Raw genomic sequence first — 22,045 nt, 5'->3', positions numbered from 1 at the left:
GTTAATGACTTTAACATTTGAAGTATTGATTTTCTGTCACATTGGTAAGGGGCTGCCTAACAACCCCTTCTCAGACTGCTTTCATTATCCTAAGACAGGCTATGTGAGATGACAACAACTGGACCTGATTCAAAGTGGAAACAATGGCTATGAAAAACTCACTATGTTCTCCCATGAGCTGGTGCAGCTTCTCAAAAGGATCAATCGCATCACATCCTGTATTTGAATCTGACTCCGCTCTTCCTTTTCCTGCAGAAGTGCTGCCTGTGTAGCTGCAAATAAGGGAGGGCAAGATGGTCGGATAATTCATCCCCCCGTTTAGTCGCCCGAGTGCCGGCAAGCCCACCGCAGAGCTAGTTCGCCCTTGCGGGGCCTCCAGAAAGTCACTTTGATAAATGCTTTGCACTGACTGAGTCCTGGAAGAAATATTGTGCATGGCGGTTGGCTGTGAGGACACGGGCAGTTGTGACCCTGTTACGATGGACCTCATTTCCAGAGCCTCAGCGGGCCCCGCAGCGGTCACAGGACTGGGGCTGCCATTGCTGAGGTGACAATGCTGTCGTTGGTGCTGCTGGATGAGGCTGTGTATGGACCGAAGCCAGTGTCCGCCACCCCTGTGTCTGCTGTGACCATTGACCCCCCCGCTGCAGCATCCTCCGCCCCCCCATCTCAGCCCGCTGTTGGGGTTCACCTTCTTTCTGCGTTTGTTCTGCCAGCTGTTGTAGATGCGGGAGGCGCGGCGCTTCACCTTGCGGTACAGGTGGCTGATGTACCTGAGCATCTCCTCGTAGCAGCTCCCCGGCTCAGAGTAGCTGGCGAGGGTGCTGTCGTTGGAGAGGTAACGAGCTCGCTGCTCCTGCATCAGCTGGTTCTCACGCTGCTTTGTTTCAGAGAACTGGGTTGCTATTACAACCAGGCACAGGTTGATCATGAAGAAGGAACCCACCTGAGATACACAAAAGTCACTTTAGTTTACCAACATGAGAAGTCTTTGGAGAATCTCTAATGCAAGTTTTACACTGTGCATGTAGGTGACACATACTGTGTACAGTACACTGCAAAAACAGTACAATTGTTTAACATTATTACAATATAAATTTCTATTTTAATACACTGTAAGAATGTAATTTATTCCTGTGGTGGCAAAGCTGAATTTTAAGCATCTTTACTCCAGTCTTCATTGTCATATGATCATTGAGAAATCATTATTAATTTGCTGATTTGCTAATCAAGAAACATTCTTTATTATCATCAATGGTAAAAAAAAATTGTGCTCCTTAATATTTTTTTTTCACGATTCTTTGACGAACAAAGTTCAAAACAATAGCATTAATTTATTCTTTTGCAACAATATAAATGTCTTTACTGCCAGTTTTAATCAATTGAATCCATCCTTGTTGGATAAAACTATTAATTAAAAAAATGCACCTACCCTAAACTTTCAGTTTTTAGTTCTTGTAGTGTATATTTTGATATATTCTGCTCAATTCAACTTTAGGAACCAAACTGCAATTTAAAAGGCATTCTCAATTCAAATGACTGAATTTCAAATAATATGGCACATTGACATTCAGATCCACTTGTACTGTCACCTAAACCTACTTAATTTACATAAACTACTTTATATTTAACAAATGTACGTACAGACCAGCCTTGAGGAACGTTTACATTTCTGTCAACTGTTATAATTCAGTAAATTCCACTTGCTGTAATTCCACTTTAAATTCAGCTTCCTGAGGGATGTACTGTAGCACTTCATTTCAAACTCTTGAACTGAATTAAATAGTGAATTATGCCTAACCCTGAAAACAAAAGTTTACAGAAATTACACTGCATGTTGTAGTTGCCTGCTGTTACAGTTATGCTGCTGCTTTGCTCTACTCATGTATTTGGTGTGAAAAAGGCTGAAAACAAGAAAAGCTTTCAATTAAGAGTATACTTACTATAATAAGCAATATAAAATATATAAAATTGTAAAAGGAGTGGGCATCCATAACGTAATACATGATGTCCACCCATCCTTCCAAAGTAATAACCTGCAAAAACAGAAGAGAAATTGAGATCAATTGAAGATGAAATGCCTGGGTGAAAAGCCTTACAAGTTTAGCATATTGTCTTTCTACGGGTTTTTTAATAATAAATGATGATTGAGTTAAACACATTCAAATGTAGAACAATCCTATTTTACCCTGACCTGAGGTAAAGTATCAATAAATTACCTTAGTTTAAAACTCAGGTCAAAGAGGTCTCTAATTTTTATCTTAAATAGAAAGTATTAGACACTAAAGCTCTTGTAACTGTACTGCTTCTTCCCATCATCTAGGGATTCGTTTTAAATTGTTTTCAGAGATCTAGACTCTCCAGTAAACACAAAGTCTTACAGTTCATGGCACAGAGTAATGCCAGAGGTCTCATTGTTAGTTTGATCACAGTTAAAATAGTAGTGCAGGGTTAAGTATGTTAGCAGAGTCATTTGTTTTGGAAGTTCTGCGCCTGCAGCACTGCATTTCATTCTCATCCAGCTGTATCATTTAGACATTTTTTAGACCTTAATTATGTTTGAACCCCAGTTCTTTTCTATGCTGTCTACTAGATTACATTGTCTGTAGACACATTTCAATTGTTCACATTAAAACAAAAACATGAATCTCCGCAGTGCATCCAAACAGTTGGCTTTAAAACAGCTGATTCATAACTTAGCCACATTTTACATTATGTAAATGCAACTACTTCTAGACAAACATTTCTACATAAGTTATGGACTGCTTACCAAGCCATACCAAGCTTAATTTTAAAATATTGCATAATTTATTGCATAGATTGTCAGACTAGCAAAGACATTTTTCACACTTTAACTAGTTTAACTGGTCCACTAACAATATCCAACAAACCAGCATCCCTGGAGAATTGAAGAATTTCATGTTTCCTGAAAGCCATGAACACAGCCATCACAGTGCCATTTCCACCACTCCTCAATGAATGCATTACAGTATGTTTAATAGCATTTCACTACTTCACGCTTACATATAATTAGCTGAGGTATGATATGCGTATTTGGCATGATGTCCCTTCCCCGTCTATTCATAAAGTGAACTCAAAGTGAGGAGATGGGGTGGAGGAGGGATGCTGATAAACCGTCAATGGATAGATATAAGTCAGCGATATTTATACTATGGGATTGATTACTTGATTATGGTCCACCTGTGTCGATTAGGTATCTGACACGCTCCTCCCGAATCTTGTTAAAAAAAACGTCATTCTATGATGGAAATGACAATTTTAACATTTTTGAGAATGTAATAGCTTTATGCATCTGAAATACACACAATAAGATAATATTTTCAACTTTTATCAATTTAAAGAAATTACCTAGTCTGAAATGATTCACAAAAATCTTCTTCTTAGAAGTGAAATTTACCTTGATTTTAATTTATTTTCTTCTCATGCAAAGTTTCATATTTCTTTTCAAACATGCTTCTCACCAAGTACATTAACTTTATCAGTGGAGAAATGCTACTGATTTGTGTAGAAATTAATTTTTCAGTTTTCACACAATGATTGTTTAATTATTAGTCAAATTTAAAAGGCTATATTTTTATAATGGATTGTCATTTTTAAGACAGAAAGTCTGGATCTGGAACAACTTTAACAAAAATATACCAGAAATACAGTATATTTAAAAAGGAATTAAAAGCAAATTTATCAGGCCATAAAAGTGCCAATATGTGAAGAAACCTGCTCCCAGAGGTGTCATTTTATGAGTACAATCCAGCTCCTATTAAGATCTTATGTTGACACAGGTGAAAACCCTTCAGGCCCTCTTTTATAATTGCATATCCTGTACCATCATTATAACCCATCCAAAAGGGACACCATGTGACTGACCCACTTGTAACGATCGGACAAGTGAGACCGACATTCATTTCAAGCAGAATGTAGCCCAGGACTCATTGTGTGTCCATACGACGGGCCCAAAGCGCATACGTTAATATGCGATGGGAATCTTTTTCTTTTCTGGTTTCATTTCCACATCATTTCCCATCAAAAAAATCTCATCACTTTCCCCGACCAAGTGGCAGAAATGACTAAAACAGACATTTGCTCAGAGGAGATTCATTATTTGCTGTGGTTGGAGCTTGCTTAACAAGACTGTCTTTTCAAAAGAGTACTAAAGGTTGTTAAAAGCCTCATCTATCTTTGGAATAACTAGGGTCTGTACTTTAGAGAAAACCTAAAACTTTAGGGAAAAGAATAATGACGCTCCCTACTGCACTTCCATTCTCAAAGCACTCAACTAAAAAAAAACATTAGTGGTGTGGAAATGATCTGGATTACAAAACACCATTCCAAGAGGAACTTACCTGGAATATTGCAATCCAGGCATATCCAATATTATCGAAGTTCACAGCCCCTTTGTGAGGGTTGAGCTCCCCGGGTTTACACTCACTGTAATACTGGTTCCAGTTAACACAGCTGCTGTTGCTTGTCCCATCCAGGCTAGAGTAGGCATGTCCCAGGGGAGATGCATTTAAAGTGCACTCGACACCCTCCTTGAAGGGGGGCACCTGACTACAGCGCAGCATGCCATTCTCCTTATTGGTGGAGCAGATGAAGGGGTTGTCCTCACCTTCTTCATTCATGTAGTATGGACTCATTTGTGACAGATTATAAAGGCTGTGGAAACACATGGAAAACAATGTGTAATATATGGCATTTACTTACTAAAACACACTGTAAATAACACATTATATGCTCAGAGGCCACACAGCATCTTCCTTATCTTAACATGTACATGACCCTAATTGTGTGTCAAGGTTAGTCATTCTCTTAAAATATCAGATAAATTCACCTTTGATGACAAGGCAAGGTTTGTGCAGGTTGTAAAATGTCAAGTGGTGTCACTCTGAGTCACCAATACTGAATTAATAATTCTTTATTTTTGTAATATCTTTTTAAATTTGTATATATATATTCAAGTTAATTACGATTACACCACATACATTTTTTTCATTCAATTTAAATTAAATTTATGCATTTAGCAGACGCTTTTATCCAAAGCGACTTACAGTGCATTCAAGCCAACATTTTTTACCTAATGTGTTCCCTGAGAATCGAACCAACAACCTTGCGCTGCTAACGCAATGCTCTACCACTTGAGCCACAGGAACAGTTAATTTTAAAATTGAAACTTAAAATTGGTATAAACGTTTTTCTAAACCAACAGGAATATAAATATTGCATTTCTTCAAGCTTGGCAAATATGTTTTAAACTAGTTTGCAAAAGATGTTTCTTTTTCTTTATCATGGAAACTCTTACCCATCATTGAACCATCTGTATAATAGGTTAGAATCATGTCAGAATTATGTTTTAAAGGGAAATTTCACCATTGGGGTACCTGGAGCCCCCAAGAAAATGTAACTGAATTTAAAACAGAACGCGAGGGTTAAGCATATTCTTTAGAACAAAAAAACTCTGAAGCCACAAAAAGTTTGGGAATATAGTCACAAATTAAACTGCCAAGTGACACAAAAAATGTAATCTACTGTATGCATGTAAAGGCTCATATTACTAAATAAGATCTGGCAGGTGAAAATGTTGTTGCTTTAGCATCTTTGACTCACAAACACTTAGAGAGCAGTAATTTGTCCCATTACATCAAAATATATGACTTATAATTCAACTCGTTCTGACGACTGCAGTCTTTAATCATCAAAGTCTCTCCAGACTTTTTTAATATGCTTTTACCCATATACCTTTGTTGAAGTGTGTGTACCTTCAATGCTCGGGGACTGATGCTGAGCACTGATTTTATGCCAGGGTGCAATGTTCAGTTTACAAGACTGTCATCGGCTGAAATGCCATTGCTTCCGGCAACAGTTGGCTCATATCGGTAGTGCCGACATGCTCCCAGCAGAGAGAGGGGTAAAGGAGGAGAAGAGGGGAAAAAAGCTGGCTGTTAGATAAGAGCAGGACTGTACTTACGCTTTCACGTTATCTGGCATGAAACACCGATTCCTAAGAAGACCAGCCCACAGCTGCACCCCGACAATGCCGAATATAAAGAAGACAAAAAAGCACAGGAGGAGGACGTTGCCTAACATAGGCAGAGTATCAAGAAGCAGAGTCACCAGTATCCTCATACCTGAAACACAGAAACAAAAGAGAAACAGATGCAACACAATTTTAATTGTTGTGTGCTTATTCGATAAAGCTTTCACATTGATTTTACAGGTTTGCATAACATGCTTAATTTTTTAAAGTACCATTATTAATAGCTGAAAGACCAGTATATGAATGAATGAGACAATATTTTGAGATTATCAATTTTTTCATAATATTTTTGAAGGAATTTTCAGTAAACATTGTGAAAAATAGAAGTGCATTTGATTTAATCCATTTTATTTGTAATAAATTATATCTTTTTGCCATATGAACACTTTTATGTTTTTATAACTAAAGGAGCACTAAACTACATTATAACAAACTAGTCAAACATAGAAATAATATCAAATTGACCAATACTGCTGAAATGTTAAAGGGTTAGTTCACCCAAAAATTAATAACTCACCCTCATGTCATTCCAAACCCATAAGACCTAAGAGCTTTCTGTCCCTCCATTGAATACCTATGTACGGTCTACTGTCCATTTCCAGAAAGGTAATAAAAACATCTTCAAAGTAGTCCATGTCGTAGACTGGTCTATTGTGAGCGTGTTCATTGCAGTGTAGTGATGTCTGGTTTGCGAACTAATCATTCGATTTAACCGGTTCTTCTTGAACCAGTTCACCAAATCGAACTGAATCGTTTGAAATGGTTCGCGTCTCCAATAAGCATTAATCCACAAACGACTTAAGCTGTTAACTTGTTTAACTTGGCTGACACTCCCTCTGAGCAACCGGTTCTTGACTTGAGAATGAGTCAATCTTTAGTTTGTTACGTGGCTCGGCTCAGTGTTCATCCTCAATTCTCTCTTCACAGCAGTTCAGTCAGTGTACTGTTTGAGTAAATGAATTACTCTGGGATATTGGTTTATTTGGACTCAGAGGGAGAGTCAGCCACATTAAAAAAGTTAACAGTTTAAGTAATTTGTGGATTAATGTGTAGTAGAGATGCGAACCGTTTCAAACGATTCAGTTCGATTTGGTGAACTGGATCAAGAAGAACCGGTTAAATCGAATGATTCATTCGCGAACCGGATATCACTGCACTTGAACGCGCTCACAACAGACCCAGAAAAGAAGACAATGCTGAATAAAGTCTTAGTTTTTGTTATTTTTGGACCAAAATGTATTTTTAATGCTTCAACAAATTCTAACTGACCCTCTGATGTCACATGGACTACTTTGAAGATTTTTTACGTTTTCAATGGAGGGACAGAAAGCTCTCAGACTAAATCTAAAATATCTTAAACTGTGTTCCGAAGATCAACGGAGGTCTTACGGGTTTGGAATGACATGAGGGTGAGTCATTAATGACATACTTTATATTTTTGGGTAAACTAACCCTTTAAGTGTTTGCAAGTTCCCAGCATGCACTGCAGCATAAATAATGTTGTGTTGTGTTATTTGTTGTGTTTACATTGGTTGATTATCACTGTGATTTGTTTTGAGGTCTAAACTATAGACTATATATCTAATCCTAAAGACACATTTATTTTGTTCCTAACTGAAAATTTGTTAAAACTGTAGTTGCCTTGATGAATTTGTTGTCTGAAAGAGTCATTTTGCATTTAGTGCATGAACTAATTAAAATTGACAAAACAAACGAACATTACTTAGGACAAATTTTAAGACAATGGTTGAGAAAATCCAGAAAATATGAATGCATCAGGTTGTATTGAGTCTTTATGCTTTCTCAATAATTCCTTCGTAATTGAAGAACGACACCTTTAACAAAATTGATCCCACTTGTAATAATGCTTGACAGAGTACAGGAATTGCATATTTAAATGGATGGCTGTGGGACCACAGGGATTGACTGAGTCAGACTTTAATGGAAAATTAAGACTTATTAAACCATTGAACAGATACACATTTCATTATCTCTCATTGCAGGTGAGCTAACCACCACTCCATAGCAACCATACAGCAAGATCCTAGCAACCACATAGCAATGTGCTTACAGTCACTCAAGAACACTTTATCAACCACAAAACAATGCCCTGGCAACACCCTACAGTAGCACTGTGGTGGTGCATTTTGCACAAGAAACCCTCACATTTTGAGTGGATGCAGAATTCTAGCTGTAACGCTGAGAACTACCATAACAAGAAAAGGCTTAAGGAATGTATTTCACATGCTAATATAAACTCACATCGGAACTTTCGGGCAGTTAAAAACTATACTGTTCTAAAGACTACAAACAGGGCTGTCAAAGATATCACATTACTGTATGCATTTCAATGAGTTTGTCTAATGCTGTTATTCACTTTTTTTAACAGTTAACACATTAAATGCATTATCCTTTTCTGTAGGATTGTTAAAAACAACAATGGTGTTCAGCAAAACTATCTACAGTCTTTTATGTTAGAATTGATTAACATTGATTTAAAAATTATTTGTCATTAATTGATATCATTTATTGTTACTTATTTTATGTATATTATCACGTGTGAAAAATATTCCTGGCTTTAGAAGTGAAATGTCATTTGGATAAACATTAAGGAGATGGCCATCAGATGCAACTCATGCTCACTGTTAAAACATTTGTGCAAAATGATATTTTTATTGCTTCTTGCATATTTTTCGAAACTCAAAGTAAAATGTCTAGTCAGCACTGGTAAAGCACACTGAGTTTTATCTGAAAGAGATGAATATCAATAAGGCAACATTGTTTGTTGTACATATCATGGCAGCTTAGAAAGGAAATGTCCGGTGAGTGGCGCTAAAAGGTTAATGCTTTATCACATTTGAATATAACTTAATAGTGTACACTAAATCTACCCTAAACCAGTGGTGTTTACAAAACCAAAAGTGACATAAAAACACATTTGCTGAGGCAACCATGACATTTTAGCTTGCTTTAACTCTTTAAGCTTTTTAATCAAGAGTCTTGACTCATGTTTCATAGGACTTATACCTGAATGCACCACACTGCAAGTGCAATGCTGTACCAGGTGTGCTACTGAGCAAGTTTCCTACATCAGCAATGGCACTGAATGAATTCAGGGTTTGCATTCCCTGTTTACTGTGAATACATTTGAGGAAAACAGAATCTGTTATAGAATCGATATGCAGTTTCGTGAGATTACATGAAATGAATCACAAAAATATTTGAATCAATAAACAGTCTCAAAAAACAAACAAACCAAAGAGCAAAATATCAGTCATGGATGGTAAAATGGTAAATGGACTGCATTTATATAGCGCTTTCAACAGACCACATGGCCATCCAAAGCGCTTTACAATTTGCCTCACATTCACCCATTCACACACACATTCACACACCGACGGCGGTGTCTGCCATACAAGGCGCCATCCAGCTCGTCGGGAGCAGCTGGGGTTAGGTGTCTTGCTCAAGGACACCTCGACACTTGGTCAGGTGGAGCCGGGGATTGAACCACCAACCTTCCGGTTTGTAGACAACCTACATGAACCACTGAGCCACTGCCGCCCACTGGATGCATATGTGAATCAGCTGTGTCTCTGTCACATGGCCCAGTGATCAAGACTGACTGGTGTGAACTATGTACAATGACACACTGAATTTATAAGCCCCAAAGCATCAGCGTTCAGGGTATCTCAAGTAGAATGAATGCCCTGTTACCTACAGATACTCATACTTATTTCAGATGAATCCTACGTCTATCTACTTTCTTGATACAACAAAACAATGGTGAAAAGCAGCAAAAAAACACACACTGCAAACCAAACATCATTGTGAGAAGTGCCCCTGAAGAGCAGTGATGTATCCGGTGGATCCGAATGACTAATATGTTTGAGGTGGGTGTGTGCGGCTGATGTAATTTAAGTGTATGATACGGGGAAGAGAGGGCCTTTAATGGGCCTGTCTAAGTATGTATATCCTCTTGATGGCCTTAATTCCTCCCACCAAAGACAGCGTGGAGTCACTGTGTCGCTCGGACACTTTAATGACCCCCCTAGAGATACTGTACGTGTGATCACATAGTGGAAGAGGATTAACATGCTAACTCACTCTTATGTAAACAGATAGATGAGAGATAGAGAATTGCTCTGTCAAATGCCAAATATCTAGGTTGGTATTTAAATAACAGCTTCAGGTGTGAAATGGCATGTCGGCACTAACAAAATAATATGGACACACACATGCACTCCAACTAACATCCATAATTCACTCCAGAGAATCATAATATCATTTCATACTAAAAGCACTTCTGCTGGCGGCAACACTCCACCCAGACAAATAAATCACGGTATCTCGTCCTCCATCTGGGCAACAGCAGAGTCATTAAAGCTGATGTGGTGGCGCAGACTTACTTATAGTTTCAATCTACAGCTCACTCCAGGGGTATGTCTCAATCCATCTCTTAGTTTAGTAGTAAGTCCACTGCCCAGGGAATCTGATATTTCTATGGCTGTCAAAATTCGAGTGCATTAAAATGTTTGCTGTCCAAAAATGCTACAAAAAACAAAGGGGAATTTCACTATATTCATGTCTATATACACTGCTTTCATACATCTACAAGTCTATATACATATATATGTTTTCAATAAATTTGTATTTTTATTCAGCAAAGATTCATTCATTTGAACATAAGTGACAGTAAAGACAATCATAATGTAAAAAAAACATTTAGGGCCCTATTTTAACGATCTAAACGCAAAGTTTAAAGCACACGGTGCAGGTGCACTCAGGGCATTTCCAAATCCACTTTTGCTATTTTAACGATGTAAAAACAGTTGGCGCGCCCGGGCGCATGGTCTAAACGGGTTGTCCCTATTCTCTTAATGAGTAATGGGTGTTTTTTGGGCGTAACGTGCAATAAACCAATCAGAGTCTCATCTTCCTTTCCCTTTAAGAGCCAGTTGCGCATGTGCCATGACGGATTTGCTATTTACACGTCGGAAATTGGCAAGCTCAAAGACAGAACGCGTCTCCGAGATGAAACAGAGCTGATCATGTGCGAGCAAATAGCCTAATTCTGATAAATGTGATGACTATCCATTATGACATGTAGGCATATATATACCAAAAGTTTGGACACACCTTCTCATTCAAAGAGTTTTCTTTATTTTCATGACTATGAAAATTGTAGATTCACACTGAAGGCATCAAAACTATGAATTAACACTTGTAGAATTATAAATGGAATTATATACAAAACAAAAAATTGTGAAACAACTGAAAATATGTCATATTGTAGGTTCTTCAAAGTAGCCACCTTTAGCTTTGATTACTGCTTTGCACACTCTTGGCTTTCTCTTGATGAGCTTCAAGAGGTAGTCACCTGAAATGGTCTTCCAACAGTCTTGAAGGAGTTCCCCGAGAGATGCTTAGCACATGTTGGCCCTTTTGCCTTCTGTCTGCGGTCCAGCTCACCCCTAAACCATCTCGATTGGGTTCAGGTCCGGTGACTGTGGAGGCCAGGTCATCTGGTGCAGCACCCCATCACTCTCCTTCTTGGTCAAATAGCCCTTGATGCCTTCAGTGTGACTCTACAATTTTCATAGTCATGTAAATAAAGAAAACTCTTTGAATGAGAAGGTGTGTCCAAACTTTTGGTCTGTACTATATATATATATATATATATATATATATATATATATATATATATATATATATATATATATATATATATATTATATTTAATTGTAATATTTTACAATATTATTGTATTATTAATCAAATAAATGCAGAATTAGTGAGTGTAAAAGTCAAAGGTTGTGTTCTGTAAGATGTCAATCATGCACACTGGCTCATCATGTGATTAGCTGAGATGATCTCTGCTTCACAAATCATAGTTCAGGCAGCTGTTTTCTCCTTTCATCACAGAATTTTTGACCAGGATGTATGACTTTGTTTCTACTTTGCATTTGGAAACACTTAAAAACAAAAGCATTTATTAACACTTTAGCTTGGGGACCAATTCTTACTATTAATTAGCTGCTTATTAGCATTCAGCAACATAAAAAGCTTCAACATGTCAAAAAAGGCTGAGAGGAAGACTAAACATCTGGGTAAAAGCAGATCAGGTTTCAGATTGAGTGTTGCTCCCTGCTCACGCTACATCACAAGCGGGGATACACACAGTCTGTGTGTGGTCTGTCTGGGAAAGGAGCATGCAGAGTCGGCTCTCGAGGGAGGCGGAGTGGCAGCTGCACTCGTGGGATTCATAGATGGATCTGGCAGACGGAAAGGAGACTGGTGAGTACCTATCTTCGTCCTCAACCGCCAGATGTGTGTAGATGCTGCTCTGGCTCCACTGCAACTCCAGGGCATCCGCATACTAAAATATATAGACGATTGGTTGATTCTGGCTCAAAGAACAGATGGTGGTTTGACATCGAGATGTCGTTCTACCCCATATAAGAAAGTTGGTTTTAAAGATTTAACGCCAAGTGTGCTTTCTCATTACAGAGGACCACTTATCTGGGAGTGGAGTGGGAGTCAACCACAATGCATTCACGATTGCCCCCTGTTTGGATCGAGTCGATCCTCAATGCATTCACGAGAGTCAAAGAAAGCTGTTCACTCAAGCAGTTTCAGAAACTATTGGGTTTGATGGCAGCTGCGTCATGATGATACCTCTTGACCTGCTGTAGATGAGTCCCCTACAGTCGTGGCTCAAGACCAAGGGGTTCTCCCCGAGGAGAAACCAATTTCGCATGATCAAGGTCACGCAGCGATGCTTATGTGCCTTGGACATGTGGAGGAAACCTTGGCTCTTGTCTCAGGGCCTGGTGCTGGGAGCTCCTTGTTGCCATGTAACACTAGTGATGGACGCATCCCTCACCGGGTCTGTGGAGTGATCGCCATCTCACGTGGCACATCAACTGCCTGTAGATGCTGCCATATTTCGAGCATTGAAACATTTTCTCCCAGACCTAAGAGATCGCCATATGTTGGTGCGCACCGACAACACAGAAGTGGTCACTTATATCAACCACCGAGGGGGTCTGCACTCACGCCGTTTGCACAACCTAGCGTACCCGATACTTGTTTGGTCCCAGGGAAAACTCCTTTCACTGAGAGCATTACATATTCCTGGTAATTTGAATATGGGAGCAGAGCCCACCCAGAAGACATTGCACTGTCCCCTTTGGTTTTCTTTGACTCATCCGGCTCCATTGGGGCTGGATGCTATGGTACAGACATGGCCAAGACTTCGTCTGTACACTTTTCCCCCAATCGTTCTGCTCCTGGGAGTTCTGGAGAGAGTGCACCGGGATGGGGTCCGTCTTCTGCTAGTAGCCCCATTCTGGCCAGGCCGAGTATGGTTCTCAGATCTGATTTCTCTCCTTGACGGCTCTCCATAGGCACGATATTCCACTCCCACCCGGAGCTGTGGAAGTTATGGGTGTGGCTTCCAGTCTCGTAGCATCCAGTCTCTCAAACGAGGTTGTTGAGACCATTCTCCAATCCAGAGGTTCCTCTATGTGGAAACTGTATGCCTTGAAGTGGAAAGTTTTCAATTCTTGGTGAGGAGATTGTCAACTTGACCCAGTTAACTACCCAGTTGGTACACTGCTGGAGTTCCTGCAGGCCTATTTCTCTGCAGGGTTGACCCACTCCACCCTGACTAGTAAGCCAATTCTCAAATAACTATTATGATGAATTTTGTTCTACACACTCAAATGATAGAAGTACTTGCGCTGTCCAATCTATTAAGACTGTGTTTGTTCCCCGAATATTGAGGTCAAAATATAAATATAATGTAGCATCTAGAGAAAATCTTATCATTATTGTGATTAAGTGATTAAACCAGAAAAATGTTAAGTAAATGAACAAAAACAATTTTTAAAGTCACCCAAAGCAGTTATTGTAAATGAAATGATCACAGATAATTGTTTTGATATACTCCGCTTGACTGAAACCTGGCTAAAAACAAATGATTATATTGGTCTAAATGAGTCGACTCCACTAAACTACTGTTATAAGCATTAGCCCCGTCAGACTGGTCGTGGCGGAGGTGTTGCAACAATATATAGTGATATTTTCAATGTTACCCAGAAAACAGAATAGAGGTTTAACTCATTTGAAATACTTCTGCTTAATGTTACACTGTCAGATATGCAAAAGAAATCTAATGTATCTCTTGCTCTGGCTACTGTGTACAGACCACCAGGGCCGTATACAGAATTCTTAAAAGAATTTGCAGATTTCCTCTCAGACCTTCTGGTTACAGTTGATAAAGCGCTAATCATGGGGGATTTTAATATTCACGTTGATAATACAAATGATGCTTTAGGACTAGGCGTTTACTGACCTAATAAACTCTTTTGGAGTCAAGCAAAATGTCACCAGGTCCACTCATCGTTTTAATCATACACTAGATTTAATTATATCGCATGGAATTGATCTTACTGATATAGATATCGTATCTCAAAGTGATAATGTTACAGACCATTTCCTTGTATCGTGCATTCTGCGTATAACTGATATTAACTATATGTCTCAGCGTTACCGTCTGGGCAGAAAAATTGTTGATATTATTGTTGAAAACCAAAGAAAAATTCGCAAATAACCTGCCTGATTTATCTCTACTTATATTTGTACCCAAAAATACACATGAACTAGACAAAATGACTGGCAACATGGGCACTATTTTCTCTAATACATTAGAAGCTGTTGCCCCCATCCAATTGAAAAAGGTTAGAAAAAAACATACTGTGCCATGGTATAACAGTAATACTCACTCTCTCAAGAAAGAAACTCGTAGTCTTGAACGCAAATGGAGAAAAACTAACTTGGAAGTTTTTAGAATTGCATGGAAAAACAGTACGTCCAGCTACAGACAGGCTCTAAAAACTTCTAGGGCAGAGCATATACACAAACTCATAGAAAATAACCAAAACAATCGAAGGTTTTTATTTAGCACAGTGGCTAAATTAACAAATAACCAGACACCACCTGTCCAAAATGCAGCAGATAGAGTCCTCACCAGGTCAAGAAAATATGATCATATTACCCCAATTTTACAGTCTCTGCACTGGCTACCTATTAAGTTGTGTATCAGTTACAAATTATCATTACTTACCTATAAGGGCCTAAATGGTTTAGCTCCTGCGTACCTAACTAGCCTTATGCCACGTTACAATCCATCATGCTCCTTAAGGTCTCAAAAGCTGGACTTTTGGTAGTTCCTAGGATAGCAAAGTCCACTAAAGGAGGTAGAGCTTTTTCATATTTGGCTCCCAAACTCTGGAATAGCCTTCCTGATAATATTCGGGGTTCAGACACTTAAATCTAGATTAAAAACACATCTCTTTCGCCAAGCATTCGAATAATGCATCTCTTAAATTTTTCTGAAAAATCCTGTCATACGTGCACAAACTGACAGTCACCACTTATAAGCTACAACTAAATATTGTAGAAACGTAATTTTCTGTAAAGTTGCTTTATAATGATTTGCATCCTAAAAACCACTATACAAATAAACTTGAATTTAATTGAATTGAACTGAATTGAAGGTCTACATGGTGGCCATTAGAGATGGGTATTGTTAAGGTTTTAACGGTATTACTACTCTTACCGATACTGCTTAACGTTCCGGTACTTTAACGGTATTCTTATCGGTACTTTGTGTTGTGTGTGTGTGTGTGTTTTTTTAAGAACAAGTTGAGAACAGAATTAACATTTCTTTATTTTTTTTAATGTAAAATTAATAATGGGCTTGTCTTGGACCAGAGGTGTTAGGAGGAGTTGGTTGGTTCATAGTAGCTGCAGCTTAAAAAAAAAAAAAAAAAAAAAAAAAAATATATATATATATATATATATATATATATATATATATATATATATATATATAAAATAAAAAGGTTGCAAAATGTGGCAATTGGCTATTTTGTAAACTAACTTGAGGTGCTGTGCATTTAAGCTAGCCAAATAAATGTTAACATTTACATACTAATCTTTCCTTATTTGGAATTTTAAAAACAAGTAGAAAATATGTTGATTTCATTCAAATTTTTCCCAAAAGAAATCAACAGAATTTCTACGTAAGGTTAGCAAACCAGGGAGATTTTTCATTTATTTTAAATGACGTGAACAACGTTGATTCAACATGATTTTAGCATACATACTTGACGTAGATGGGGCAACAACCAGAGACGAGCTAGCTAGGTAGTCGATACACATAATGCACTTTGAAAGATGCTTTGACAGATTGCTTGTGTTTCCGCCCTTACATGCAAATATTGTTTCGCACTTATAACAACGAGGGTTGTCAGCATTAACTCTAGTGAAGTATAACCACACTTTGGAACGTTTTGCTCTCTCCGCCATCGTCACTCTTTGTATTAAGTGGGAGTTTTCGTAGTGTTATGCGTGTACCATGCTCGTTCTTGTTGTGTGTGTGTAACTGACAGACAGCCTCCGCGGTGTGCATGCGAGTTCTTGCAGATCTCACAGACAAACGTCTTAATAATATTGCAAATTAGAAATGTTTGGTAAGATAAAAAGTACACGACAACATTATTAAGCAAAAATACATAGTACATTTTTTTTTTTTCTCCAGTACTGAAAGCAGAACCGATACCGTCAGATCTTACTGATACTACGGTCTTTCATAATTTAGCCCCGGGGCCAGTTTAATACCGGGTTTCGGTACCCATCCCTAGTGGCCATTACGGACTACCACATCCCTCTCTGTGACCAGTCAGTGGGCAAACACCCCCCAGTTTCACGTTTCCTCTGTGGTGTGGTGAGACCCCCAGTACGATCTCGTGTCCCCACGTGGAACCTGGCTGTGGTGCTAAAAGCTCTTTGTAAGTCTTCATTCAAGCCCATTGAAGAAGTTTCTATCTCACAATTAAGACTGCCTTTCTTCTGGCTATTTCTTCTCTAAAGAGAGTTGGGGATCTTCAGGCTCTCTCACTGGCCCCTTGCGCCGGACATGGCAAAAGTGTTTCTCTTCCCTCGTGCGAGGTATACTCCTAAGGTCCCCTCTGTTACACCACAGCCTATCGTACTACAGGCCTTTAGTCCTCCTCCCTTCAGGGAGCCAAACCAGCACAAGCTTAACTGTATGTGTCCAGTGTGAGCACTGGACGCATACGTCCACATATCTGCCCTGTGGAGAAGGTTTGTGTGCTATGGTCCCCCTAAGAGAGGTCTTCCAGCTACAAAACAGACCCTCAGTTGGTGGATAGTGGATGCTATTTCTATTGCTTATGAGTCCTCTCATCTCCCCTCACCATTGGGTGTCAAGGCTCACTTGCCCTGAAACATGACGGCCTCCAAGGCCTTCTTGGCAGGTATGTCTATGCAGGACATCTGCAATGCTGTGGGGTGGTCCATGCCCCTCACGTTTTTCAGAATTTATTGTCTAGATCTGCGAGCCACTCTGGGCTCTTCTGTTCTCTCATCCTAGCTGTGCAGGCTTCAACACTGGGCAGGGATTTTTGAAGCCAAAAAAAGTGCTTCCATCCATCATTAAACTACTCCACATGCTTAGTCTTGCACATGCCCTCTTGAGTGACCGGAAGCTGGAGATTACAGCTTATATATTTTTAAAAATCAATATATTTCTTACACAAATGCATCGTTTCGCTTCAGTAGGCCTTTATTAACACCCTGTGGAATTATTAATAAATAACACTTTTAATCAACTTAATTATTTATCTGGATTTTCTAGCATGACAGACACTTACTAGGCACTCTGTTGATGGCTCGCAGGGGCCGGAGCACTCGCACAGTTCGGATGGCTGACAGGCTCGCATTGTGACCATCCAGTGAATACTCCATCATTCTGAAGAAAGCAGAGCAGAGGAAACATACTGAAAGCATCAGACATTAAAGGTCAATCTCTATAACCTTTCTTTCTGTCAATCTTACATGAGGATAATGAAAGAAAAGAGGTTTAAAAGGAAGTCTTGATGCATTCATCAATCTTGTCAATTTAAAGGTCACTTTAAGGAACAAAGGGGATTTTTTTTTTGGTAAATGAATCAGAGCATTGGGAAATCTCACAGAAATTCTTTTTCCCAACTGACGGCCTGTAAATCGAGCGGCGAGTCCCTTTTGACCAGCTTTACCGTGGTGATAATGGTTGAATACATGAGTGACAAGTGAGAAAAAAAGGAGGGATTCCTCACCCTGCCATCACAATGAAGAAGTCCAGGCGGTTCCATGTATCGCCAAGGTAACACTTTGATCCAAAAATCCCCAGGGCTATCATTTTGATGACCATCTCCACAGCAAAGAAGGCGAAAATGCAGTCATCAAATACCTATGGACATAGATCACATTAATTTCTATTATATAGAATGACAAAACTTGTTTTCTTACAAAAGTATTGTATACCCCTCAAAAAACTTTGCATTCACCTGAAAAAATTTGGGGTAATGCTTTAGTTTAGGGATCAAGTCTCACTATTATATAGTTGCTTATTAGCATTCAATTTACTAGCAACATTTTGAGAGAAGGTCACTTTGACCTTTTATGGTCTCTTCACAGATTCCTGTTCCTGTCGCTGGAAAAATGAAAAATGGGCATAAAACTTTTTGGCACCATTTGAGTGGTTTACAGGGAGAGAGTTAGAAGATCAGATGTTATTCATTTTGTGTAGTATTTTCAGCTCTGGCCCCAGCTGACCCGAACTCCTAATTCATGCTGATGCTAATGTCAGGATCTTCAGGACATACAAATTTCCCACAGTACCGTATATTAAACCCAGGTCGCTTTGGTGGGAGCGTGGGGAGGATTACAGAGAATTACAAAACTACAGAAATAAATGCCTGAGTCTCTGATATCTGGCAAAGGTCCCAGTGACCCCTAAACCTGTGTGTGCCACAAAACATGGCTACATGCCATGTCTGTGCTGAGACAGTCCTAAAAACAGACATTGGACACAAAAATAATAAAATAAACAAAAAGAAAAATAAAAGTTAAGATATAATTTTAGGACCAATGGAGATCATGCGAATTCTGATGTACAGTGGCCCCAAAAAGCACTTGAAGATTCAATTTACAGCATTTTATTATTACTGAGATACTTTCAGAGTTTTCATTTATATTTATTATTATTTTTTATTTTAAAATATCATCAATTATTTTTATATTTTTTATTTTCATCTTAAAGCTTTGTTGTTGTTATTTTTATTTTGTTAAATATTTTATTTATTTTCCATCTATATAAACTTCCCCCCAATTTTATTTTAGTACATTTAGTTTTATGTTATTTAAAGCAACGAAATACCTACAGTTTTAAGTGTTCAAATGCTTTTATGGAATACTTTATCTTGGAATTATGTTTGAAGGAACATTATCATATTACAAGCTTTCTCTCACTGCATAATGTAGCAAGACTTACCTGTAGGACTATACACCACTCAGACTGGCACTTAAGGTCCTCACATGGCTGGAACATGCCCAGAGTCACACAGTTCAGGAGAATCACCAGCATGCTCACATGCTCAAACCATGTGCACAAGAGTCAAGGGAATATATCACAGAGATTATAAAGTCATGGCAAAGCACTGTTACTCCACAAAACATAAAAAGATATATAGAAAATGAATACAAATATTGATTTTACTGATCCCTTACTAAGCTTAGAGCAAATGAGTTTAACAACCAGAGTAAACAACACTATGGATTTGCAAAAATATAAATAAATAATCAAGAACATTATTTGCAAAACGTTCCTTCCTTCTGACTGAATTTTAATGAAACTTTTAAAGCATGATTAAGGAGTGCAAAGCCTATTATTCAGAATAAATAAATATATAAATGAAATAAATCAAGTTTTAAATGTTCTCTTTTTAAGTAGTTTGGTTTCCTCAAATATAAATAAATAAAAAAGTTAGAGGTCTTAGGGTGTCTTAAAAGTTTCACAAACCACAGCACTTACGAAAAGGTAAAAGCTAATACACGTTTCAATAAAACAAGCAAAAAACATGCTTATTTGAGGAATCAACGTTACACACATTTGAGTCTGTAAGATTTTTAAAGGTTTTTAAACCTTTAAAAGGCTGAATTTATAAGATCAAAAATTCATTAAAATATTAATATTGTGAAATATTATTGCAATATTATTTAAAAAAAACAGTTTTCTATTTTAATATTTACTTCTTTTAAATAATTTATGAAAAAATTTAATTTATGAAGTCATTTATTCCTGTGATGGTAAAGCTGATTTGCTGTTAATTAAATATTTAGGTCACACTTTATTTTACGGTCCAGTTCTCACTTTTAACTAACCATTAACTACAAATTTTGCCTCAATAAATGCCTAATTACTGCTTATTAATAGATAGTAAAGTAGTTGTTAAGTTTAGGTATTGCGTAGGATTAAGGATGTAGAATATGATCATGCAGAATATGCGCTTTTTAAGTACTAATAAACAGGAAATATACTAGTTATATGCATGCTAATAAGCAACATGTTAATAGTGAGAATTGGTCCCTAAATTAAAGTTTTACCAAAATTTCTTAGTATTATCAATAATAAAAAAAAAGCTGCTTAATATTCATGTGAAGACTATTGAGCATTTCTTTCAGAATTCTTTAGTAAATAGAAAGTTAAAAAACAACAGCATTTATAACATTATAAATATTTTTACTGTTATAATCAATTCAATGCATCCTTGCTAAATTAAAGCATTAATGTCTTTCAAAAACAAAATAAATCATAATGACCCCATAGAGTAGTGTTTAAGGGGCTCATTTGCAAATAACGAGTAACAGTAAAAATTTAAAATTTATCACCAGTGGAAGAATAATGCTTAAGACATCAATAAACTATATGGCCATAGCAGCCTTCTCAAGCATCCAAGCAGGCATAAAATGCTCTTCTCATTGCTTAACTGCTGAAATATTTAGAGAGTACGACAGGAACAGGGTTATGTGTGTTTAAGCGGCACAACTATTGGTTCCACTGCTGTCTGAGATGTCAGATGGCATAATAGTGATGAGGCCGAAACCAGCTGCTGCTGCTGCTGCTGTCACTAGGCATGACCTATTAGCACTTCCGTTGGTGCTGTCTGTTACACCGAAGATCAAGACCAACGTGTCCATCATGATCAGTGCCCGTCACACATCATGACACCACAAATCAGCACCGACAACACCCACTAGCCCTTGTGGATGCCATGTTCTCGAGATCATCTCTAATCATCTGGCCCGGCTCATACACAATCTTTAAAACAGCTGAGCTTAAACCCTCCAAGGACACAATCAGATATCTTAGGGTTTAAATGACAATCGTGTTACACCAAGGGCTTTGAAACTCATGTTTTATGCAGGTCTACTCATCTAAATTGGGCAAATGACGGACACTTTCTATGCTAGACACAAATGAGAAATCTGAATAACTCTCATTTTCATAAGCCATCATAGAGCTTCAGATTGTAGGCGTTATAATGTTTTGTTCCCTCACAATGGAGCGGTGACTGAAATCAGGTGCTGATGATGAACTCTGGAAAGGCGAGAAATTGAGTGGACTTTAATAAGTTATGCTAGAGGTTAAAAGACCTGAAGGGAACACAGAGCAGTTAGGGTAACTCATGGTCAAAGACACGCTGCAGTACCCACTTACGGTCTACAGTCTGAGCGGCTTAAATTGATAATCTGTCACTTTATAAATAATGGTCTATTCTCATGAAAGGTACTGGCCAGTTTTTTCGGTTCCATGGTCTATCCATCCTCTTAAAAGGTAAATTGAACTGCATTACTACTAAAATAAGATTTTTCCAACCACCAGTCGAGCCAACTCAAGGGAAAGGGGCAAAATGTCATGGAAACCCAACCACTGTAAAGACTGAAAAATAATTTTCCTTCCATCAGCCCACTCCTTTAATATTCCACCATTCTTCTCTCTTTTCTACTACATTCTCAAGTCTTTTTCCAAAATCAAGTCCTGACAAGATGCTACAGTGAAGCACTGCTTCAAAATACTGTGCA

At 38.1% G+C, this 22,045-nt stretch overlaps 1 protein-coding gene across 1 annotated transcript in view; it reads right to left on the bottom strand.

Annotated features, from left to right (window-relative positions):
- Window positions 1-22,045, bottom strand: part of LOC113050158 (voltage-dependent T-type calcium channel subunit alpha-1H-like) — an 85,490-nt gene that overhangs the window by 29,571 nt on the left and 33,874 nt on the right. The window contains exons 3-9 of the mRNA XM_026212890.1: window positions 19,455-19,566; window positions 18,238-18,371; window positions 17,794-17,891; window positions 5,984-6,143; window positions 4,362-4,674; window positions 1,944-2,036; window positions 163-946 (exon numbers count right to left, since the gene is read on the bottom strand). Of these exons, the coding sequence (XP_026068675.1) occupies window positions 163-946; window positions 1,944-2,036; window positions 4,362-4,674; window positions 5,984-6,143; window positions 17,794-17,891; window positions 18,238-18,371; window positions 19,455-19,566 (1,694 nt within the window). The remainder of the gene's footprint in view (window positions 1-162; window positions 947-1,943; window positions 2,037-4,361; window positions 4,675-5,983; window positions 6,144-17,793; window positions 17,892-18,237; window positions 18,372-19,454; window positions 19,567-22,045) is intronic.

Source organism: Carassius auratus, chromosome 3 (assembly GCF_003368295.1).
Source record: "Carassius auratus strain Wakin chromosome 3, ASM336829v1, whole genome shotgun sequence".
NCBI classification, from domain to species: Eukaryota; Metazoa; Chordata; class Actinopteri; order Cypriniformes; family Cyprinidae; genus Carassius; species Carassius auratus.
The sequence above is the reverse complement of the archived record's forward strand: the minus strand, read 5'-3'. Positions and strand labels throughout refer to the sequence as shown.